Raw genomic sequence first — 25,586 nt, forward strand, 5'->3', positions numbered from 1 at the left:
CCTGGTTTGTAACCATGACATTTGATCTGAGTGTGTTTTGTGTGATTCTTGCCTAGTATGGTACGATGCTACTTGTGTTGGATTTAATATAAAATCAAAACCCACAGGTTCGTATTGGTTTTGTACAGGTTGTAAAAATATTAAGTAATAAAATATACAATATTGATAAATCTTACTTATGTACCTACTTTATTTATTTCTGATGCAGACATGCAGTTGCCTATAATAACCACGAAATACCATTTCGTTTAATACATATTATATAACACTTATACGATACTATAACCTAAAGTATACTATGATGTTAATTCGTCCTATGATGTTTACTGTAGTCCATAATATTATATCATACTAAGAGTAAATAAACACAATAATAATGTTAGAACTATCAACTTAGAAAATGAAGCCGTTGACTCAGGGGCGTATTCAGCTCTTCTTCCAGGGGGGGGGCGAAATTTGAATTCAAATCATAGATTCTTATAAAAAAATTTGTACATAAACGACAGTGTACAGATTATTAATAAATTGGCGGATCAAAATTGTTCGATCGTTTCGCTTGCTTAAACTTCAATAATTGATTTCTACCCACTTTCATAACCCATAACATTAATTATTGTAAACAACATCAACAGTATACCAAAATACCAAATAAAATAACTTGACATAGGACATAGGTACATATAAATATAAAAGCATATTATAATAACCACATAATATAATAATAGTTTTATTAAATATATAATAATTAATAATAAAATAATATTAAATAACAAAATCCAATTTCCTTTTTGTCTTTGAAAATCGTTCAATAACTTTTGATATGTCAATATCAATATTTCTATGTATGTTCATTAAAGCCAAACCTGTCAACCTTTTCTGGGACATTTGGCTTCTCAGCCATGTTTTTAACCTGGTGCAACATATTTCAGAAAGCATTAAGCAATAAGCAAACAGCCAAAAGCCAAAGGAGTTATGATTAATGCAAAGCAAAAAAGGACAAATTTATAAAAATAATCACAGAATTAAATAAATAAATCAATTAAATATCTAAATCAGACTATTTAAGTAAAGTAATACTAAATAGCGGAAATTAAATAAATATGATAGCATTTTTAACTATAGTTAAGTTATGTCATAAATAATAACTAGTAGTAAAAAAAATCTAAACTGATTTTGCTCATACTATATGTATATATTTTGTACTCTTTAGAGTGCATAAATGCATGTATATTTAGTATATTTTAAACCACATAAGTTCTAAGCCCTACTTTTTACCAAAATTATTTTCTTCTAACTTAAAGAAAAGCAAAATATACATGCATACCTCCTTAAAGTAGAGAAGCTGCGTTCTGCTGATGCGATACTTACTGGTAATGTTGCTAATACTACTAAAACCTGTCTAATTGTAGGAAACATGACTGGATGACATTCATCAATAGATTCTAATACATCTTCTGGTATTTTAAGACCTTAAAATAATTTTAAATAAAAAATATGTGATTTTTACCAATCAATATGCAAATTGTATTTAATAAATTAGTATTTACCTTCATTTTTCCTGGAAATCCAATTTGATTTCCATAAATCAACTTCTCCTTTTAAAATGTTAATGTTTATATCCAAAAATATAAAATGTCCAATTACTGTATCAATCATTTTTTTGACATCGAGTGAAGACTTGTTGATTATGTTAGCTGGAATAAATTCAATCAACTGAAAAATAGCTGTTGTTTTTTTATTTAGGAATCTTGATCTCAAGTCTTCTAAAATATTGTCAATTAGGGGAATGTACACAACTCTCCGGTAATATTCCTCTGGTGTATTTGCAGGAGTATTGGCCCTTTTATTTTGAATTTTTGTTAATCTTGGTAACTTGACTTCAATGTCTAAGTCAATCATTTTAGTTTTAGCTTCAAGAAATATTTCACTAAAATATTCTTCAGCATTTAATCTTTTATCTTCTAAATTTTGTACTATACTGGTAATACAGCTGGAAGCAGCACTTACATCTAAATTAACTCCTTGTAACATTTTACTGGCTGGTAGTGTAATACTGAGGATATTTGATAATATATACAATGTTATAATAAATTCACAATTGCACAAACTCAGGAGTAATGAGTTAGCTTTAGATGATGATACTTGATCTGTGAATTGAGATATATGTGTTAGACTTTCTATAATTTCTGACATGTTGGTTTCAAAGTCTATTATACTAGTGTGACGTTCTACCCAACGTGTAACACACAAACTGGTTAATGATGTCTTAGAACTTTTGGAACTTTTAAGGTAATTTTTCAAGATGAAATTCCTTTTGGAAGATAAATGAAAAAATGAAATGGTTTCTTGGAGAATTCCCATAGTATTTCTAACGATTTGGACTTTCGAAGATTTAGAAATTGATAAGTTTAGAGCATGATTAGTGCAAGGGCTGTATATAGCATTTGGACAGCTTTTCTGGACTTCTTGCACAGCTCCTCTTAACACTGATGTCATTACAGAACAACCATCCGTGCCAATTCCTATACAGTTTTTAAGGTTAAGTGACATTTCTTTTAACTCTGATACTACTATATTTCCAAGTACATTTCCTGAAAAAATCAAGGTAAATTAAATTTTTAATTAAAATAATACAATTAAATAAATAATGTATTCACCTGTTAGCTTCGGTTCTTTAGATAAATGGTCATCAATCAATGTATCTGACAAATCATTATTTGGAATGGCAGTCTGGTTTCTATTAAATGTATCATGGCAATTGATAAAACCAACGAAACGTTCATAAATGTTATTTTTCTTATCAATGTACCTTAAAGTTAAACTCATTTGTGATATATGAGACACATCGGTCGTTTCATCAAAGATAATACTGTAAAATTGATTTGTATTTACTTCATCTAATATAAACGACAGTATTTCTTCCTTACAACATTTAATCAGATCTTCTTGGATGATTGGAGAAATATAACTAGCTTTTGAATTAAAATTAAGCAAGTCATTTTTCAATTTTGTATCACCAGACATAACACGGTATTTCAAAAGTTCGCGAAAATTACCTTCATTCTTCACAATAGAATAAGTTGGATCAGTTAAATTTTTAGAGTCTTCATTATCATGAAATATTATTTGTCCTGAGTCACGGTGCCCTCTGAAAGGTATATTTTGGCGTCCCAAAAAAATTATAGTTTCTATTATAGGTTTTAACCGGTTTCTGTTTTCTTGAACTTGTCTTAAACGTTCACTGTTTAGAATATTATTAACCTGCTTATTAGGTGAGTTGTAAGTTTTTAAAAAGTCACTTGATTTTAAAATTGCATCCTGATGGTAATGATTTTGATTATGTTTTTCTAAATATCCATCCTTACCAAGTAATTTTGAATATTGGTTGAGTGGTAATGTTACAAGTTTTTTCAATTCTTCAGTATTTTGTTTTCCACCTTTATTGTGAGTTAAAAAAAGTGTACAATATTTGCAGAAACAGCCAGATTTTGATACAGAATATATTAGCCACGGATATTGGTCAAAATGATTATTTCTTAAAAAACGTTTTTCCTCTTTTCCTTTTTTTTTGTGAATGGAGAATGGATACTCAAAGTTTTTCAGTGGTTTCCAAGGGTTTTCCAACAGTCTACATTTTGTGTGGTCGTCAAGTTTTTTACCAATAAAATTACCAATATCATTATCGAAAACTAAATCTGATGTTATATTATTTTGTTTATTATCATCACAAATTACATTGAGTTGTGGTATTGCTCGTGGTATTGCTGTTTGGGAAACATTTACTGGCTCATTTGAATCACTTACCTCTGTTGACGATATTTTTTTGTTTGGAAAATAATTTAAGAGAGAAGGCTGTTTACGCTTCATAGAATCCATAGTAATAAACTAACCTGCTACAGTGTGGTACTGTCGTCTGTCGTACGTGAACTAAAATAAATTTGATTATAGTATTAAAAAAAAAAAAAATAACATAATCTTGTAAGTTGTAGACGATCACAATTATAATAGCTCCACACTGCCACAGATACAACAACAATAATAATTATTGTATATATCTGTGATTACAGCCAATATATCTATAATCTTTTGACTCTTATCAGTCTTATCTACAGCCATAATTGGTTATAGATGTTTTATTAATTGATAACAGGTTTTTGATAACTATTATCCATTTCCAAAAAAAAAAAAAAAAATATGAAAAAAAAAAATATGCACTGTATTTTTAATTTTTGTAATATAATATTATAATAAAATATGTAAGCACCTATACATGAAACACATTCAACAATGTCCAGGGGGGGGCGATCGCCCCTATCGCCCCCCCCTTGTATACGCCCCTGCGTTGACTCTGGTCGGGAACTCGGGAGTTCCTTATCTTACCGACCATGGTCGGGCATATAGACACGGCGATAAATAATTAATATTTAGAATACTTTCCCATACAATAACTTTACTTCTTATTTTTAACTCATTACAACATTTACCTGATGAAATTGTGTTACTTGGTTTGTTATCGACTTGTAGCAAACGGATATATTACGGTATGAAACGACGAAACATAAAGTTTTATAGGTAATGTTGAGATTTAACACTAACTATAATCAATGTCTACTGATCACTTATATACAGATTTGGAAGGTTGTGGTGTCATATGGCGTGATTATAGTTTTCCCGTATTCTATAAACATATTCATAAAACTAGCTGTTTTAAGTTTATAATTAGAATCAATATACAATATCACACCATTGGACCAGACTATAAATCTGGTCCATAATAATTCAATATTTATAGTCAATTTACAGAGAGCTCTTGAGTTGGTTATAGTCTATTATCTTCAGCCTTTCAGTACTTGTGTGAGCCGCTGACTTTATTACAACACTATCATCGCTTACAAGTCTGTCTTCACAGTTTTTTTAAATTCAATACAATATTAATTTGTAAAAACAGTTTAGTTCTTATTTCATTTTTAATTGTGAAAACTCTCACTAGGGGCGACACTATCGTTGTCACCAACGATGTGATATTCGTCTCCAGTGAGGGTAACCAGTTGTAGTTGTAATTTTGTGAGCGAGCTCGACGATCTGCGCCATTGCGAGGTTCGTCGACCTTTGTGCATTATTTAAAGTTCAATTTAATTCATGAGTGACTAAATTGTGTCGTTTTATTTCACTTATTTGTCCTGACAATTAACAATTGTGTTAATTAATTGTTCAATTACCACCTACTTATTCAACGCAACAACGTAGACCATGGACAAGTGTTCATCAAATTATGCAGCAAAATAATATATAAGATATAAATAAAATACAAATATAATTGATTATGAATAAATATGTTTTGATAATTTACAAAATTTCAGTGAAATAAAAATCAGATGAATAATGAAATATTTAAAATATAAATGAATACATACATATAATATGAAATATAAATAAAATGAATAAAATATAAAGAAATAAAATTGGTTGAATTCAAATTCAATATTTAATATATATATATATATATATATAATACAAGTTATTAAATATGTCTTATTAAAGTATGACTTAGTAAAACACGAACAGATTAAAAAAATGTACGATATAAAATCAAAGTTAAAAATTATTATTTTATTTGAATATTATTTATATCATTATAGATTAATTAAGCTGCTGGTCTTAGTGAATAAATATAAAAGATATGATCGTATTTATATTTTAAATATTTTTTTAAAAATAATAAGTTATGTACCTATAAAATATTTATATTATTGATTACATATAAATAAATATCTTTTATTCGTTTTCACATTTCAGTAAAATAAAAATCATACTAATATAAAAACAGATAATATCAAATAAATTCATATTATGCAAAATAAAAAATTTAATCAATAATCTAAATTTTATATAAAATAAAAAATAAAAAATATATTTTAGTAACCAAAAAATGAAATAATTATAATTGATTTCGAATTCAGCAATTATCAACGTACAGATTTAATACTTATTTCTACAGCTATATCACAGACTCGCGTAAAATCTAAAATTAAACATTTACGAGGTCGACCTTTAATAATATCACCTGATGGAAGAATAAGATTAATGAATAATCATTCATATATAAAAATTGGAGATTTGTTCGTAAAAATGTTTGAAAAGAAACCAGATCAGCTTCAAGTTATATTAAATGTATTACATTTATCTATGGAAACAAAAAAGTCGAACCTAACTACAATTTTTTTAAAAAACTATCTTGATTTTAATAATCAAAATGCAATTATTTTACTATGGAATAGTAGTTCAGATAAAAATATTTTACAAAGATTAGGTTTTAATACAGATATAATGTTGAATATGACTGCATACGATACTGATAAAATAGAGTATTTTATTTAAAATTAATCAATTTTCAAAGTAATGAAATAATATTAAATCATAAATTAGGTTATATAATTAAAAATGGTAGATTTTTATCGTTGAAGGAAACTCATGATTCAATTTGTGATCAAAACCATGATATAACTTATATACACGAAGCAGTTAGTGATGTAAAATTAACGAAATGTATTTTCAACTATTTATGTATAAAAAACAATTATCAGTTTATATTAAGTAAAATAATAAAATAATATAGGCTTTTATTAAATACTAATACCTAGTTCGCAATTAGTAACACGGTAATATTGAATAATTAACCTCATTAGGAAAAAACTTAAAATGTTAATTTTTTCACCCGTACAACCACTATCATTTTTAAAAACCTTTTTTTAAATCGTATTTTTATTAAATAATTCATAGAATGTTTTTTCAGAAATTAACAAACCTGAACCCGAATCTAATTGAGCCTTTAACTTAATATTATTGATTTTTACGTCTAAAATAATAGGTTTTAAATCATTAGTTTCTATGTTATAAATTAAACTCTCATGTGTACCGTCATCTACCGACTCCACATTCAAAAAATTTGTACTTTTAGGTTTATTACACATCTTAGCTAAATGTCCTATTGTACCACATAAATTACAACGATAATTTTTATATTTACAATTTTGAATACCCCTATGCTGCTTACCGCAAACCCGACAAATGTTGTTCTCTGGTACCGTGTTGATTTCTTGATTCTTGCCCTTGAAATTTTTGCTGCTTCCCTTAGATTGAAAATGCCCGTGCTTCTGCGCTCCGTGGTCACCAGTATCGTTTGCCCCTTTGTCTCCGTGAACTGCGTGCCTCGAACCAGAACTTTTGTACTCCGCCGACGACGTATAATATTTTTTACGATAATTTTGCCCTTTTTTGTTTCTGATTCAATTGACTTGGTCTGCCTCGTTAAATAAATAAGTTTCTTTTGCCAGTACAATCAACAATTTGGGAAAAGGTTGTTTCAACGGTTGGTTTTTCCTCACAAATTCTGTCCTTAATCTTCCCCGATTTAAATCCGAAAACAAATTTATCGATTAAGATACCTTCAAGTTTGTCTCCAAAATTGCAATTTGTTGATAAATTTCTAAGTCTAGCCATGAAATCCGCAATTGATTCACCCTCCTGCTGACTAGCCGCATAAAAATTATTTCGCTCCCGGAAAACGTTTATTTTTGGAGTAAAATGATTTTCCATCAACGTACACAATTCTTCGAAATGTTTTTCTTTTAGTAGCTGTGGTGTGCACAAATCCCGTAACAATTTGTACGCATCATGACCAATACAACTCAAAAATGCAGATTTTTTTTTAAGTCGTTCTTAATTTTATTAACTTCCAGAAATTGCTCCAACTGTTCCTGATATATTTTCCAGCTATCGACATCGACATTAAATTGTGGTAAACTGCCCAAATATGATGCCATAATTTTATCTTCGTCGCCAATGTAGGGTTGCCAACTTCAAATTAGGAAAATACCGGCCCAAAGCCCAAGGTACAAAAAAAAGGTCATAATTTTCTTATTACTAATTCGGCTTTAACCGTATCCACCCCTTAACAATTACGTTCGTTTGTCCACTAACTATTATTATAATTATTCACGTGTCATCAAAAAAATTGTTTAAATTAAATCCATTCTTTTATTTGTAGATAATAAATATTAACAAAATAACAATGCTTTTGTTGATAAAAAATTAAAAATAATAAGTAAATTGAATACAGTTGGTAATGTTTTGTAATAAGTTAAACTAATATAATAACATTGCTTTTGTTATTTTAAATAATATAAAAATGAAAATAGCTTGGAAAATAGTATTATATTAAATATTGTAGAAATTATTTCTTAAACTTGTACTTCGTACACAGTCTCGCTGCAGCTAGCAAATCTGTTTGGTCCTTAACAAAGTCAAAAAATTCAGAACACGAGAACAGAAGATTATTTTGGATAACGAGTTCTGCTTTTACCGTATCAACACCAAGCCTGTTTCTTTCTTCTGTCCATAAACCATTCATATGACTGAATATTCGTTCGACAAAAGCATTACTACATGGTACTGAATATACATATCTCACAATGCTTTTTAAATTTGGAACTTCCACAGATGACATTTGGAAAAATTTTATCCATTTTTCAGAGCTAGTTAACTCACAATTATTAAGCACGTTATCTGGCATTAATTTTAATAAATTAATTTCATCGTAAAGTTCATTTTCATTCACTTGAATTCCAATACATTTTGCTAGAATTGATAACTCCATTATACTTGGTATTTTATTATGTAATTTTAAACACGTAAATAATTTGAACGGAGAACTTTCAAAATTAAACCACTTTTCAAGATAATCAATAGCCCGTTGATAAGTAAGAAGTGCACTCGTCTTAAATTCATTTTTCTCAGTTAATGTTAGACCATTTAATGTAGTTGTAACAGTTATTCCAAAAAACTCGTCATTTTTACGATTTGAGATTTGATTTCTCAAGTCATTCATTATATCAAATACATCAGTTGCATTTAAATTTTTTTTCTCTAACATCAATATAGACTTTTGAAATACTGATAAAATGTGGTGAACAAACCAGATATAGCATTCACTGAGGGTTAGCTGCTTTGAAAGTCCATCAACTTGGTCTTTAATAAATTTCCAAATTATTCTATCACAATTATTTTTACCTTTTTTTAAAAAATATATTTTAATCGCACTCCAATTTAGAATTAAACGATCGACAGCCGTATATAAACTGAGCCACCTGACGGAAATATGACGTAATACGTTATGAAAATCTTGTTGAACAAATTCAAAACAGTCCTTAAGTTCCGTTATTCTTTTAGCACTAATAGAAAACTCATTAAAAACTTTTATTACTAATGTTTCAACGTCATATTTTAACAATTTTAGACTATGCTTAGCTGTATTATGCAGTACATGACAATTACAATTAGCTTTTATTATGGATGGTTTTTTTTTTAACAATTTTTCGTAAACAGAACAATTTTTGCCATAATTCACTGAAGCGTTATCTGCTCCAAAAGCCGTGATATTTTGAATATCTAAGCCAAAATTTTCAATAGCACGTAAAATAGTGTTAAAAATTGATTCAGAAGTTTCATCGGGTTCTTCATAAAAATCCAAAAGATAATCTTTAGCCCCTTTTTCTAAGTCAAAAAATCTCACTGCCAAAGGAAAAAATTTGCGATTGCCTTTATTTGATGCATCAGTTGATAAAGAAAACGGTAAATTTATTGGATATTTAAGTTTTTTAAGGGGAACTTCGATTGCAAAAGGACAAAGCACATTTTGTACAAGAGCTTCCATCTTTGTTCTACCAAGTCTAATTTTTTTGGCCAAAGTAGCATCACTAAAATGTTTTAATTCCAATTTTACGCCACAATCAGTTGATAAATAGCTATGATGATGCTTAACACAGTGAAAACACTTACTAAGTTCTATCGCGGCAACTGCGTCATTCTCTTTTATGTCTTGAGTAACAAAATAATTTTTTATTACCGCTGATTTTTGTCTACTTTGGACAGTTGAAATATGTTTTTTCGAATTTGAATGGGACTGAACTGCGTTAACGCCGTCATATTTTACACTAAATACATTCATACAATAAATACAACGAGCCTTATTTATATCGTCATGTTTAGCAAGCCAATTAGAAAATCTAGAGTCTTTCATCCAATTGTCATTGAATATACAATTTCGTAAACGTCTCTTTTTTAATGGGGTGGTTGGTTTATCGTAATTATTAGAATCACTGTCACTCATTTTAACAAATAAAAATGGATACAAAATAAACACACAAACCCGATCGAAATACGTACATACTACACTGTGATGCACTGACGCCAACGGGAAACTAAATACTAAATTTACTGATTGTGTTGTAACATTAAATATATATTGTATAATTCGTAATATCGTATCATAAGTTTATAAATACTATTCTAAAAGACTACTAATAATAATATTGTCGTGCCGATGAGGAATACCGAGAATTGCCGACTTCGATAGTTATCATATCGTAAATTAGGTTTTACCATTGATTATAATTTATAATTTAAAAATACCACGAACTATGATTATGATCATAGTTCGTGATAAATACTAGTATTTATAATCAATACAAGTTTATTAAATTCTCTTGCATTTTATAAACACACCAATACTAATTATTATTATTTTTCTTACAAGTTAAAACTCAATGATAAATTTTAAATTACCGGTTTTTTAAAGGCCGGTAGAGGGTTGTTACCGGCAACCGGCCATCAACCTTAATTTCCGGCTAGGCCGGTCAAAAACCGGCCGGTTGGCAACCCTACGCCAATGTAATATTCGTATAGAATAATAAGCACTCATAACGTGATTAACATGGTTTATTTATTGAATAGTAATAAGACATAGTAGTTCGCGACACAACTTCGCAATGAACACTAACTGATACGTTATAATAAATATAAATTCACCTGGGTCGGCGCGATACATACGACCACTACCGATAAGCGATAACAAAATAATACATACAATATTAATTATTATATTACACAAATCGGGATTGGTAAATTGGGTCCCAAATGACCTTATCTCGGTAAATTGGGTCCCGGAAAATAAAAGGTTGTAGGTAAGTTGAGTCCCAGATAAAAAAAGGTTGTAGGTAAGTTGAGTCCCGGATAAAAAAAATATAAATTATTAAAATATATGTGGTTTTTATAATATTATGTTCTAAATAAATAATAGTGTAAATGATTAATTTAAAAATGTTAATAAGCTAAATAATAAAAGTATGTAAAATTTTACAATATATGGTATAAATAATTAAAAAATTGTGTCTCGGGAAAAAATGTTAATACACTAAATATTATAGTACGTCAAATTTTACAATATATGATATAAAATACATATTATGCTTTAGGTAAAAACTTAAATGATAAACATTTAACAAATTCTAATCGAGTTATTATATTATTAGTATATTTCATCATTTGTTCTCTTAAGTATTTTTCTTTACCGAGCGTGATTTTCTTTTTTTGTATTGTACTTCGTAGTTTAATATGTGTCTCAGACTGTATTTGTAATAGTTCGTCCACAAAATTGAAAATATTAGGATGGGGACTATAAAATCTTCGGTTTAGTACAGCATGATAGGATTCACAACTATTTGTTGTACGCACAGTGGTGGCTGCAAATTCAGACCAAATATATGGGGGAAATGTAGCATCAGGTGAAATGTAGTTATCTAGTACATAATCGCAAAATGTTTTTATTTGTTTGTCATTTGGTTGTATTGCCATTAAATCTTGTGCAAAACATTCGCCAACTTCTTCAGGTCTTAAAAATGGCAAACCAAAAAAACATTTAAAAAAATCGCTTTTTTCTGTGTTTAAAGAGTTGTATGTGTTTACTAAACCAAGAGTTTGAATTTTTTTCCACCAATTTTGTCCTAAATGAAAACGACATCCTTTTATATTGATTTTAGGCCAAACAAGCTTTGCAGCCGTATGTATAGCAATCTCAAAGTCTATAAATACTACATCAGGAGAAAATATTAATTGATATTGTGCACAACTATTTACAGTATGTTCAAATAAACGTACGTATGTTTCTGTTTCTTTATTAGGTAATAAAAAAAATACTAGTGGAATATATGATTCGCCAACAAGGCCGTGAATGGTAAAAAATTGGTAAAAATATTTTGGACAACTTCTAAAAGTGCCATCGACAAGTATTGTACTAATTTCGCATAACACTTCTAAATTACTTTTTGTTGAAAACCCAATTATACCATTATTGAAATCATTAACTAATAAAAATGATTCATTTTTATTAGTAACTAATGTCATTTCATTCATAGCAGTATGCGTTTCTGTTATGTTTTTTGGTATGTTGGGATGAACAGATAAACGTGCATTTCTTATATTTCTTTTTATTAAAGAAGTATCATTTAAAGATAAACTATTTATATCACAGTTTTTTAACTCTCTGCAAATAAGTTTCGATGGCAACACCGATATCTCTTCTACCGCTTTTCTCTTGAGATTATTATTTAATTTTTGCCGGTTGATGTCTTGTTCGCTAGGTTTATTGTGATTGTGATCATTAAAAATCTCAGTATCAACACCATTATAAGTTTTAAAAAAACACTTACATGTACTTTTACAGCAGGTCCATCTCTGTACTTCATTTTTCAACATTTTGTGAAACCTAAACTTATGACCATATTTTATAATAACAGTTTTGTTTTTTTCGCTAGCCATTATTTCCATTTTTAAAATGTATAAAAAAAACAATAACTGTAAAATTGTGTAACTGTATAGCTGTAAGACACGATATAGTCACAAGTTGACGTTCAGCAGGCTACTAAATATATAATGAAATATCCCAGATATCGTACGTATATCTGTATGTAATCATCATAAAAATCGATGATAACTACTAACTAATACAAAAAAAGATAGACGAATAATACTAACACTTGTATACGCTCGTATTTCGTATACTCGTATATATATCTTAATTAGATTTAATCAAAGATACGACATTTCGGTATCTCATTTTTGGATAAAAGTGGCTACGGCCAGTGTAATAAAATCCGCGATAAGAATACCTGTCTATACACACATAAACATCAAAGTAGAATTAATTGATGTCCAGGCGGTGTACCCCTGTATGAAATATGACGTAGTATTGTAACAGAATTATTCAAAAGTATATTATATAAATATGAAATATTAAAGTTTTAAGTTTTTAATATTTTAGACATCATTGGCGCAATGATTTATAGCCGGGACCCAACTTACCTATTACCTTTTCATACCCGGGACTCAACTTACCGCTTTCAAAACGGACCCAAATTATCGCGGACCCAATTCACCTAGCTCCACACAAATATCACAATTTAATACAGTCCACAATTATTATTTTATCACAACAATCTGGTTTTTTAATTTACTATTATTATTACCTATTGGTTTTATTGCCTATTAATATTAGTATAAAAATTACAGTACACACATTACAATAATAATAAATAACGACAACATAAATTATTAATACGTTTTTTTTAGTAAAAATAATTTATTTATTGTTATTATTATTATTATTATTTATTTTAATTACAGTAAAATGCAACGAAATGTAATATAAAAAAAAAAAACACGTATGAACGTAATTGGAAGCGGACTTATTCAATTTAAAACGTTTAAAACGTTTGTTTTAAAAAAACGATTATAATTTCATAGACTTTAACCAATTTTTTAACTACGGTTTTGAAATGATTGTATTACAAAGTGGTGCATTTAAAATATACGTATGCGCACCGGGGCGAAATTATTTTATTGCCGCCCCCCCCCCCCCCCGGGAATGGGACTTTTCGGCGCTGCCGTTTCGACGCTGCCGTATCGGCGATAGATATTTTCGGCGCTGCCGTTTCGACGCTGCCGTATCGGCGATAGATATTTTCGGCGCTGCCGTTTCGACGCTGCCGTATCGGCGATAGATATTTTCGACGCTGCCGTTTCGCCAACGCCGATTCGGCGATAATGACAAAATACATGTTATAATAATATATATAATAATAATAGTGTTGTGTCGTGCGACGTGCAGTAAAAATATATGATAAAAAATATATGAAACTTTTCCCTTTCCCGAGCCACCATATTTTTTTAAATGCGCTGATAGAAATGGATCAAATTCGGAAAATTCCCATCAAAAAATTTCCATTATGAGGACTACCTAAGTTGGAGTGGCCACAAAATGCTAATCCTCTACACGATAGTGATTTTACCACGGCTACAATTCTTTTCAAAACATTTATCCAATATGTTCTCTTATTTTCAATTTGTTGATTAATAACATTTTACTCTTTCCACGGTCGTTCATAAGTAACATATTTGAACGAAGTTTTGGTGAGTTATGATGCTCTTCAATGCGTTGATCTGCTTTTTTCCAATTTGAAAAACCTTTTGAAGCAAACGCAGATATTCCTCCGAACAGATTACACGGAACGCGAAAAATTACTTATTACTTATTTTACTTTCAGAATATACTAGATAGTGACACTTTATTTTTTCACCATTTTTCAGAGTAGTCTGTAGATAACTTGTACTAAAATATCTAAATAATAAACAATTTACAGTTAATAATTTAATATTTTTCAAGCAATTATGTATCTATAAACATGCCTATAGTATGTCTTAGAAACTCCTCGATACAGTTTTGTATATGACATAATATATTGTAATCAAAGTTTTATTATTTATTAAATGATTCCCACCACTATTATAAACATAGTTTATTTATAATACATATCAAATACGTGTAATTTTTTTCTTTGAATCTTTCATAAAGCGGTCGAAAAGTGTTTGAACCAATTCGTTTAGCTCACTCGATATCGCTTGGTCCTTTGCCTGATCGGTTATTGCAAGCTTCATCGAACACTCGGCATGTTTCCATCTGTAAAAAATATTCATACAAAAATTATTTTTATAATAATATCTTACTTAAAAAATAAATAACTATAGTATTAATGTATACTATAGTTATTTAGTAATAATCGAAGCGCGATAGTAAAATAATATTATATATCACCTGTCCTTAGAATCAACATGCTCAATGTTTATCGTTTTATAATGTGACAACGTCCAATAGTCAGTAGATTTTTCATCAGCAGGTGCCTTTACAATCAAAATCCCGTCGTCTTGCCGAATGCTCATTGAATTTGTAATTTCGAGTGCAATTTTCTGATCTTTCATCATTTTTCCAATTTTTTCTCGATAAGAAACATTCTTTAAAAGAATAATTTAATTATAATTTTGTTCCCCTGATGGGTTATGTAAAATCACTCACTTTTTTCGATTTTGTTGCATTGTTTTTTTTCTCACAGACCCTCTTTTGACTACCCGGTTTTGTTCCTGTTTTTCTATCTTGTATTTCTATCATATCCACCTATAACAATATTTAAGTCAAGATATATGTCGAATATTTAAAAACAAAGATGAATACCTTTTTCCCATTCTGAAACAAATGCAAGGTAGCATCAGCGCGAAAAACGGGAATTTAAGGGTTAGGTGTATAGAGCGATACCTACGAAGAAAACAATCGGAACCGGTGTTAGTCTTTTGGAACGGGAGCACCGACAAAGAAATAATTGTCGAACGGCTAGGATTAGGCCATTAAAAAATACTCAAGCTAAGTAGTTACGATGTTTTTAACAATAAAGTTTTTTATTTACAATTGTTAACACTGATAAGCGTCCTAGTAGATAGAGTACTGATACTACTATTTAGTATGTTGGCTGTTGGGATAGTCAGTCGGGTCTCTACAGCCGCACTGTAAAGTCGGCCTTTGTTAATTTACCATGTGTTAAATAAAGTGTAAAGTGTTTAAATGTTTAAGTGGAGTTAATAGTCAGAAGTGGGATAACCAAGAAGATGGATCAACAAAAGAACGACGACCAAAACATTGGTGCAAATATCACGCTGAATAATGAAGGTAACAAATTATCGACGCCATGTGATGAGGTTAATAACGACGGGAAGAACGCTAAGCATGGAAGAGAAAATCCTAACCTACAAAATACAGACCACAATTATATTAATCAGTCCACAACGAACACGAACGCGGTACCAACAGCGACGAGTGGTATAGACCCAACAATGAAGGCGCTGATAGACCAAAATCAGGTATTGATAAACAGTTTGCTTACCATGAACTTGAGATTACAGGAACGTGATAAAACACCGCCGTATGGACCCGAGTACGCTGTGATGCCGAACTTTTTGAGTACATTGCCCGAATTTGATGGCCGCAGTGACAAACAATCGGCAGAAGACTGGTTGGCGGCGATAGAGGGAGTTTCTAAGTTGCACCGTTGGCCAGATGCTTTCAAAGTGGAAACTGCGCGTTCTAAGATGACAGGCCCCGCGAGCCATTGGTATGTTGGAAGGAAATTTGCTACGTGGAGTGATTTTGTTGTTCAGTTCCAAGGTACTTTTGTCGGATCAAACTTGAATGTAGTAGAACGTATGAAGCGAATGTTGGCAAGATCTCAAAGTAATTCGGAAACGGTGGCCGATTATTTTCATCATAAATATAGATTGTGTCGTGAACTACACCTTTCATTTAGCGAAACAAAACAACAGATTGCAGCAGGATTAAGATCACGCGATTTATGCTATTATCTGCTTGCCAGACATCATGTTGATGAAAACGGCTTATTTTCAGATTTGATGTCTTTTGTGCAAATTAACGACACACGATCCGAGTACTTCAAGAAAAATGATGTAATCATTAAGAAACCACTGTATACACATAAATCAGATGAGTATAATTCGAAGACAAGAAACTTGCACACTAATACTACAACCGAAGATACAAGTAACGCTAACGCAAAAAAATTTGTTAAGTTGCCACCACGGAATGATAAAGATGAACCACTTTGCTTCAATTGTTCTAAGTATGGCCATGTTTCAAGATATTGTTTAAAACCTAAGAAACCAAAATGTACAAAATGTGGTAAGTTTGGACATGAAGTAAGCACTTGCGATACAAATACTGTTAAGACAGACTCATCCTTAGTATCACTAATAAGTTTAACACCGAATAAAGTGAATGAAAAATATTTTTTCGATGCACTCGTTAATAAAATACCAGTCAAATCATATGTAGATACAGGAAGTCAATTGTGCTTAATGCGAAGAAGTGATGCAGAGGATCAGGGGCTGAAAATTGAGTCATTGCGGAATGATATAGAGGTGAGAGGCTATGGTGATGGGAAGCTACTACCATTAGGAATCGTTACTGTACAGCTTCAAGTGGATCAAGCCACATCTCAAGTACCTATTCATATAGTTCCAGACGATGCACAAAATATTTCTTTAATAATTGGCCAGCCATTCATCGAACAGCCGCATATTGTACTAGTTAAACGCGGAGACACTGTGCGCATATATGAAGATCATAAAGAAAGTAATGACATATTTGGTATGGATATTCCTACTCTACCTCCTCGTGCAATGAGTTTGTGGGCAAAAAAATCTGAAGTAATTTCACCAAACCACGTAGGTGTAATTGAAGTACGGTCAGATAATAAGTCACTTGATTTATATGTCAAAGCACAAGTTATAGAAAATTGTTGCATTCCAAGTTGTGTCATAACTACAGACGGGCAAGGTAATGCACGTATACCAATTATAAATTTTTCAACAACGAATGTACGATTTAAGGAAAATGAAAAGATAATTAAAGCAATAGTTTGCACTGAAGTACAGAACAGTCGTGTAGAGGCGATAGAAAACGATAAAGACGTGTCAATTAAGCATGGAGACCAACTAACGGATGACGAAAGCCAAGCGCTTACAGATTTAATACAGAGATATCGAGGTTGCTTCGCGACAAACATGAACGAATTGGGTCTGGTCAAGGGCACAGAATGCGAAATAATAACAACTACAAATGAACCAGTTACTTTCCGACCTTACCGACTAGGTGACACGGAGCGAAAGTTGGTACGGGAGATGGTTGAAGATCTAAAAAAATGTGGTATAATTTCCGATTCAAGCTCTCCATATGCTTCACCAATTTTACTTGTTAGGAAGAAAGACGGAGGTAGTCGATTTTGTGTGGACTATCGAGCTCTTAACAAAATAACGGTGAGAGATCGTTATCCATTACCTCTCATAGATGAACAGTTGGACCGTTTATCAGGTATGAAGTTTTACACCAATCTAGATATGTTTTCAGGTTACTACCAGTTACCCATGAGTAAGGATGCCGTAGAAAAGACATCATTTATAACTCCAGACGGGCAGTACGAGTTTAAACGGATGTCGTTTGGGTTAGCCAATGGACCGTCTGTATACCAACGCATGATAAACCAAGTACTAGGACCCCTACGTTTTACTATAGCGATGGTTTTCATGGACGATGTACTAATTCCTAGCCGAACAGTTGAAGAAGGACTTACTAATTTGGAAACCATACTTAAGGTATTTAACGAAGCTAATCTTACGTTGAATTTAAAAAAGTGTAACTTTTTATGTACAAAAATTGAGTATTTGGGATTCGAGATTTCGGAAAGAACTATAGCACCAAGTAAACAGAAAATACTAGCTGTGACGAATTTTCCGAGACCACGTGATGTTCATAATGTACGTCAATATTTAGGGTTGACTGGATATTTTAGACGTTATGTACAACAATATACACAAATAACAAAACCACTTACACACTTATTACACAAAGATGTTAAGTGGGAATGGACTCAGGATCAGGAGAATGCGTTTGAAAAACTAAAACAGGTACTCACTAATAAACCAGTGTTACAATTATATGATCCACTTTCAGACACGGAAGTACACTGTGATGCTTCGCAGCAGGGTCTTGGAGCAATTCTTTTACAAAAAGATCAACAAGCTTTGATGCATCCAGTTGTCTATGCTAGTCGGCAAACAACTGCTGAAGAAGCTCGTTACCATTCTACTGAATTAGAAACATTGGCCATGGTATGGACACTTCAAAAGTTTCGCACCTATTTGATAGGAAAGAAGTTTAAAGTCGTCACTGATTGTGCTGCAGTTAGGTAGACTTTCAGTAAGAAAAATATTATACCCAGGATAGCAAGATGGTGGTTACAAACAATGGATTTTGATTTCGAAGTAGAACACCGTGCTGGTGACAAAATGAATCACGTAGACGCCCTATCTAGGAACCCAAATGAATGTGGTGAGATGGTAGATGAGACAGAAAAGTTATATGTCTTGCTGAACACCATGAACAATGAAGATTGGTTGACAATCGCTCAACGTCAAGATAAGAAAGTAAATGAGTAAATGACATTATACGAGTAGTAGGACTTGATAAAAAAAAGGTATTTACTAAAGCTGAAAGAAAGATACAAGATGAGTTTTGTGTAATAGATGGTAGATTATATCGCCGAAATGGTGATAGACTTCTGTGGGTGGTGCCAGAAAAAGCAAGAAGTCAGATTACAAGATTGTGTCACAATAACGTGGGACATCCAGCAAGTGAGAACACATTAGAGAGATTACGGCGTCATTATTGGTTTCCATATATGAAGAGGTATGTAAAAGGATTTGTTGGTTCATGTCTTGACTGTCTCTATAACAAGGTACCAGGTGGACGTCGACAAAGAGAGTTACACATCATTGACAAAATCGGGATACCTTTTCATACAGTGCACGTAGATCACTTAGGACCATTTATAAAAAGTAAATTGAATAATATATATTTATTTGTGTTAATAGATGGGTTCACTAAATTTTCTATTCTAAAACCAACAAAAAACGTTAAGAGTAGTACTACCACTAAGCTAATGGAGGAAATCATATCTACATTTGGACCTATGACAAGAATAATTAGTGACCGTGGAACTGCATACACTGGTAAAGAGTTTGAACAGATGTGTAGAGATCATAACATCATACATGTAAGGAACGCAACAGCTACTCCGAGGGCAAACGGGCAATGCGAACGTTTGAACCGAACTATTCTATCTATGCTGACAACCACATGTACCACAGAAACAGATTGGGATAAAGAAATAGGAAGAATACAGTGGAGTATAAACAATGCTCTTAATAAAGCAACTAAATCTACTCCTTTCGCTCTAATGTTTGGTTATACACCAAGGACGTTCGATGGTGACAGTGTGCAGGACCATGCAAATTTAGTTCAAGATAGTTTATGTGATTTATTAAAATTAAGAACGGCGGCACTTACTTCAATAGTTGAAGAACAAAAGAAGATCCAGGCTTATAATAATACAGATAAGACCAAAGCTCATAATTATAGAGTTGGTGAGTTGGTCATGGTGATGCGCCAAGTAGTAGGGCAGCCAGAAGAATCAAAAAAGTTGGCACTCAAGTATAAGGGACCTTATGTTATCACAGAAGTGTTACCCCATGATCGTTACAGGATCCAAGATCTACCGGAAATACAAAGGACTCAAAAGTTCTATGAAGGTGTGGTAGCCATTGATCAAATGAAACCATTTAATAACACATCATATGTGAGCAGCGATGAAAACCATGAAGGAAGTGATGGGGAACAGGTTAATGTAGTAGCGGAGGTGGAGGTTCAAGAGGAAAAAGCAACATCAATAGGCAAAACACGATCCTGCCGAAAAAAAAGAAAACCAAAATACCTCAAGGATTATGAATAATATGTACATTTGTTTGTCTGTTAAAATGTATGTGTTAATTAGCTTACAAGAGTATTATTACTATGTTATTACTATTTTATTACTATTTAATTACTATGTATGTTAATTATTTTTTATTTATTTGCAAAACTTTAATTTAAAATTTAATTAAAAATTTATGAGTTTTTATAAAATAATTAGATAAGAAATAAATTTTTACAACATTGTAAAAAAATGTGTTGTTATTAAATATTTAAATAAAGTGTATATAAATAATAAGATAAAAAAATAATAATTAATTGTTTTATCTACATCAACACGTAATAATATTTTCAGGATAATATACGTACTAATGAGTGTATATTCCGTTCACGGCATTATTCGATATGCTGATGAAAAAATAATCACCAAATCTGGATTGTACTTCGAAAATCAAGGTCCATTGAAAATAATGACAACGCAATGGAACCTGGTAGCTTTTTATGATTTACCTCATTCTCAAAGGAGAACAGAAACTTTCAATGAATATATTCACGCGACAGATAAAATATGTGCACGTATTAGAGAACTTAATATTCCCTTAACAAATTGTGACTCGATTAGTGAATTAATGAAATTATTAAAACAAGAGGAGGTAACAAAAAGAGATATTACGTAGGCTGTCCGATAAATAAGGTACAAAAATATACTGAATAATGAAAAATCAATTTATTACTTTAAAATTTTTACACAATAAATTAGACATATTTTTCTATTTTTCTACATAGTCACCATTTAAATTGATGCATTTTTCCCAACGATGGAGTAATTTGAAAATGCCATCTCGGAAATACGCAGCACATTTTCCATCGAAGTACTCGGTAACTGCGTTCATGACCTCCTCCTCATTTTGAAAATGAGTTCCTCCTAAGTGTTTTTTTAACGGACCAAACAAAAAAAAATCCGAAGGTGCCAGATCAGGACTATATGATGGATGTTCCAATACTTCCCACTTATATTTTTCCAGCCAAGCTTTGGTTTTTCCGGCTGAATGTGGGGTTGCATTGTCATGCATTTTCGGTACCCAGCGAGCACAAACCTTACGAAAATTTAATTTCTCATGAACAATTTCATGCACAGTAATCTTTGGGAGATCAAGTTGTGTGGCCATTTCCCTAATCTTGAGTCGTCTATCCGATCGTAGCAGTTTTTCGACTGCATCAATGGTTTCGGCGGTGGACGTGCTTATTGGTCGACCACTTCTTGCCTCATCTTCAACACTTTCTCGACCTGAATTAAATTTTGTACACCAAACCGATACACTTTTTCGAGACATTACTTGTGGGCCATAAACTTCGGTTATTTTTCGATGAATTTCAGTCGGAGAAATATTTTGAAAATTAAAAAACCGAATGACGGCGCGGACTTCTTCTTTTGTGCAAAATAGATACTGGTTTTCCATGTTTATAATTACGTAGCTGACGGAACACTAAACCATAATAGTTATATCACATAGAATATGTCGTTTGTTACCTAAATTATCAATTATGGAAATTTCCGGCCGATATGGTTCATTGTTTACGCTAAAAATAACTTTGTACTTTATTTATCGGACAACCTACGTATATTTGAATCAATAGGTCATTCACGCACAAGGAGGGGCTTTCCATTCAGAATGATTACAAAGGTAGCTCAAACCTTATTCGGCCTAGTGATTATTATTGTGTTCTTAAATCTATTAATAATATTAAAACATTAACTGATAAAAACACTACTGAATTAAATATGTTAGAAAAACAGCTTAGGGTTATTAAACTGGAGAATAAGAAAAATAGAGAAATTATAAATAAGCTTATTGTTGCCACTAAAGAGTTAGAAACTATGACGATCGAATCTAACATAAAAATATATTTAACAAGTCATTTTATTCAAGCTAACGTTATGATTGAATTATATTTATCCGAGACTAATATGTTATTCGACGTCATGCAGACAGCTAGGCTAGGCTTAATACATCCCAGTTTATTAACACCTAAAGCATTATTAAAGCAATTATTAGATATAAAGATCGGGTTACCGAGTGATACTGATTTGCCAATTGATTTAAATGAAAATAATGTACAGAAAATAATGCCACTCTCAGATATAACAATATTTTATTCAATTGACAAAATTGTATTTAATTTACGTGTACCTTTAGTGTATCAACATGAACTTACACTTTTTCAGCTTATACCAATACCGATTTGTACGGATAATAAATGTTTATATGTAAAACCTAGTCATAAGTATTTAGCTATAAGTAGGTCAAAAGAATTGTATTCTACTTATGACAAAATTGATCAAACATTATGTAAACATGCTAGTGATTTCCTATTATGTCCTGAATTTTATCCTTTACATCCAAGAAGTGTACGCCCCGTATGCGAGGTGCTACTACTACAAGATCCAAGAGAAGTTCCAGATAGCTGTGAGATCATGCATGTGCAACTACACACAAATTTGTTCCACAAACTGAAGTTCAAGAACGATTGGATTTATGCAACACCAGGTGAAACAATATTTATCACTTGTGATCACGATAAGAAAAGCGAAAACCATTTATTAGAAGGAGTAGGGATATTATCACTTAATGAAACATGTAAAGCGTATGCGACACGCGATCTATTAATTCCACACAAAACAGAAAATGAAGAAGAATACTTAGACTTTATTCCACATTCGAAAATTAAAGAAACAGAAGAAATACAAGTCGACTTACCGTCAACAATTTTAAAAATAAAACACGTGCATACAAATCAAATGTGCGATTTAAATTTAGTAGCAAAATCGACAACTGATATTAAAGAAATAATCAAAAAATCGGCTGAAGTAGAAGCAGCCCAAGACAGTAAAAATAGACACAATTATTTACTTTATGTAGTGAGTGCAATAACAACAGTGAGTCTACTGTTATTTATAATAACTTGTGTTGAACAATTACCGTGGTTCAAACCAAAAGCACATACAGAACCGGAACCAGAACCAACCATGTCACTGGAACCGACCGAAGAACCAGAACACACGGATATGATCGAAGATAGGCGATCTATAGTCATAGTTAATACAACACAAGAAACCGAAAATAAACAATGCACTACTATGTATCAAAACACGGGTTACTCAATGTATCCGCGGTTATGATACGGAGTATCATTTTAAAAGGGGAGGTATGTAGTAAACCGGTGTTTTTCACGTAAAAACGAGGATGCAAAGTCCAAACTTACAACAACATCACGCCACCGGAATAGGCCATTTATATAGGCATTTCATTGATTAGCACCAGAGCTAATACCAAAATCACCTTCCCATTGATGTCATTCGTCCTCTCCTTATCATAGCATGTTCCATATAAATAGGGGCCCTGATCACCGAGAGCTCCAGAGACTGTACAGCCGTCGAGCTATAGTCATTCCCAGTTTTTGTACTTGTATGAGTCGCGGACTTTGTAACAGCCGCATCGCCGCTTATACGAGTACTTCCCAGTACTAGACTATTTCAAATACTTTTTCTCCGGTAGATTTACATACAGTAAATCTGTCGAAACACTTTTTATATTAATTATAAGTTAACGTTCAATAAACAGTTATTACTTTACAAGGTGTTAACTTTATTTATACATATTACATTCAACCTCTACCTTCTACGCTGAAGCAGAACGACACGTGCCACCGTCGTAAAAGAAGTACATGCAGTAACTGAGTGGTGACAGCACTAGCACGAGGTTACTACAGCCGGGACATTTTATCGATATATGTTATAAGAGACAGAACGACGAACGACGTAATGATTTAAATTCGGGAAACGGGCAGAATTCTTACGCGACAGGTCGTAACACCGCTCACAATCACTTTTATATTTACTTACATTGTAATTTTGTATCAAGTTTAAACGTATAATAAAGATATTTGTACACTTATACATCAGTATTTCCATTCCTATACTAAACTAACCTCTACCGATGTCCTTTCAAGTCAAACACACTACTCCTCGGAGATAATTTTTATCATTAATAAACTACTTACCAAAAAATCTCCTTACCTAGACCTTATAACTAATCGTATTCTGAAAAACCTACCCAAAAAATCTATACTATTCTTAACTTATATCTACAACGCTTCACTGAGACTCTCATATTCCTCCTCTTACTGGAAAAAATCAAATATAATCTGAATTCTAAAACCAAACAAACCTCCTACATACTACATATCATATCGTCCTATTAGTCTTCTTCCAACCTTTTCCAAAATATTGAAAAAAATCATCCTAAACGAATATACCCGATTTTAATTCAAAATAATATTATTCCAAATACTTAATTAGGGTTTAAATACAAACACTCGACTACGCCCCAACTACATCAATTTGTCGATGTCATAGCATCAGCCTTAGAAAAAAAACTGTTCAGGGGTATTTCTTGACGTGGCTCAAGCATTTGACCGTGTCTGGCACCCCGGATTACTCTACAAACTCAGATTCTTACCAACCCCTTACTACCTCCTAATCATTCAATCCTTCTTATGCAATAGGCATTTCAGTCTCATACGACGATGCTTTTTCTGAATACCACAAAATTATCGCTGGAGTTCCCCAAGGAAGCATCTTTGCTCCAACCCTCTACAATATCTACATCTCAGTTATCCCACACAACAATAACACGACCTTTGGAACTTTCGCAGATGATACTGGTATTATCACCTCTGATACAAACCCTGAAACCGTATCATTTCTACTACAAACCAACCTTAACCAACTCCAAGGGTGGTTTATAAAGTGGAGAATAAAAATAAACGAATCCAAATCGTCTTACATAACGCTTTACGCCCCCGATTAATATTATTTCTCCCAATATATTTTCGGCTTCCTTTATCCACCACTTCTATTCTTTACCGTGTATTTGTCCAGCGGAGACTGGGAATATATACAGGTCTCTACCCGCTGTACGATTAGAATTAGTCTACTATCCCAGATCACCAGACTTAGCTTAGTCGCTGGGCCGCGCCCTAACAT

At 31.9% G+C, this 25,586-nt stretch overlaps 4 protein-coding genes across 4 annotated transcripts; all 4 read right to left on the bottom strand.

Annotated features, from left to right (window-relative positions):
• Nucleotides 1–711: 711 nt before the first annotated feature.
• Nucleotides 712–4,131, bottom strand: LOC132926986 (52 kDa repressor of the inhibitor of the protein kinase-like). Its single transcript, XM_060991426.1, has 3 exons — nucleotides 2,658–4,131; nucleotides 1,548–2,591; nucleotides 712–1,469 (listed from the first exon to the last, which is right to left on the bottom strand). The coding sequence occupies exons 1-3, from the start codon at nucleotides 3,874–3,876 to the stop codon at nucleotides 1,291–1,293; spliced, it is 2,442 nt and encodes an 813-aa protein (XP_060847409.1). The 5' UTR covers nucleotides 3,877–4,131; the 3' UTR covers nucleotides 712–1,290.
• A 2,771-nt stretch (nucleotides 4,132–6,902) lies between these two features.
• LOC132925158 (uncharacterized) lies at nucleotides 6,903–7,676 on the bottom strand (the record flags this gene model as incomplete). The annotated part of the gene is made up of 2 exons (XM_060989578.1): nucleotides 7,311–7,676; nucleotides 6,903–7,201 (listed from the first exon to the last, which is right to left on the bottom strand). Coding segments are annotated over exons 1-2 (585 nt in total), but the record flags the coding sequence as incomplete, so codon positions are not given.
• Nucleotides 7,677–7,852: 176 nt separating this feature from the next.
• Nucleotides 7,853–10,481, bottom strand: LOC132926987 (uncharacterized). Its single transcript, XM_060991427.1, has one exon. The coding sequence runs from the start codon at nucleotides 10,166–10,168 to the stop codon at nucleotides 8,234–8,236; it is 1,935 nt and encodes a 644-aa protein (XP_060847410.1). The 5' UTR covers nucleotides 10,169–10,481; the 3' UTR covers nucleotides 7,853–8,233.
• Nucleotides 10,482–14,675: 4,194 nt separating this feature from the next.
• On the bottom strand, nucleotides 14,676–15,777 carry LOC132927958 (uncharacterized). The gene is made up of 4 exons (XM_060992521.1): nucleotides 15,401–15,777; nucleotides 15,245–15,343; nucleotides 14,987–15,183; nucleotides 14,676–14,851 (listed from the first exon to the last, which is right to left on the bottom strand). The coding sequence occupies exons 2-4, from the start codon at nucleotides 15,335–15,337 to the stop codon at nucleotides 14,707–14,709; spliced, it is 435 nt and encodes a 144-aa protein (XP_060848504.1). The 5' UTR covers nucleotides 15,338–15,343; nucleotides 15,401–15,777; the 3' UTR covers nucleotides 14,676–14,706.
• Between the last annotated feature and the right edge of the window lie 9,809 nt (nucleotides 15,778–25,586).

Source organism: Rhopalosiphum padi, chromosome 3, assembly GCF_020882245.1.
Source record: "Rhopalosiphum padi isolate XX-2018 chromosome 3, ASM2088224v1, whole genome shotgun sequence".
NCBI classification, from domain to species: Eukaryota; Metazoa; Arthropoda; class Insecta; order Hemiptera; family Aphididae; genus Rhopalosiphum; species Rhopalosiphum padi.

Bases quoted from the DNA above. Each gene is read 5' to 3' on its own strand.
- LOC132926986 (XM_060991426.1), bottom strand. From the start codon at position 3,876: ATGGATTCTATGAAGCGTAAACAGCCTTCTCTCTTAAATTATTTTCCA. The intron at 2,592-2,657 runs GTGAATACATTA...TGATTTTTTCAG, and splicing joins TAAAGAACCGAAGCTAACAG to GAAATGTACTTGGAAATATA. The intron at 1,470-1,547 runs GTAAATACTAAT...AATTATTTTAAG, and splicing joins GATTTCCAGGAAAAATGAAG to GTCTTAAAATACCAGAAGAT.
- LOC132926987 (XM_060991427.1), bottom strand. From the start codon at position 10,168: ATGAGTGACAGTGATTCTAATAATTACGATAAACCAACCACCCCATTA.
- LOC132927958 (XM_060992521.1), bottom strand. From the start codon at position 15,337: ATGATAGAAATACAAGATAGAAAAACAGGAACAAAACCGGGTAGTCAA. The intron at 15,184-15,244 runs GTGAGTGATTTT...ATTCTTTTAAAG, and splicing joins ATGCAACAAAATCGAAAAAA to AATGTTTCTTATCGAGAAAA. The intron at 14,852-14,986 runs GTGATATATAAT...TATTTTTTACAG, and splicing joins CATGTTGATTCTAAGGACAG to ATGGAAACATGCCGAGTGTT.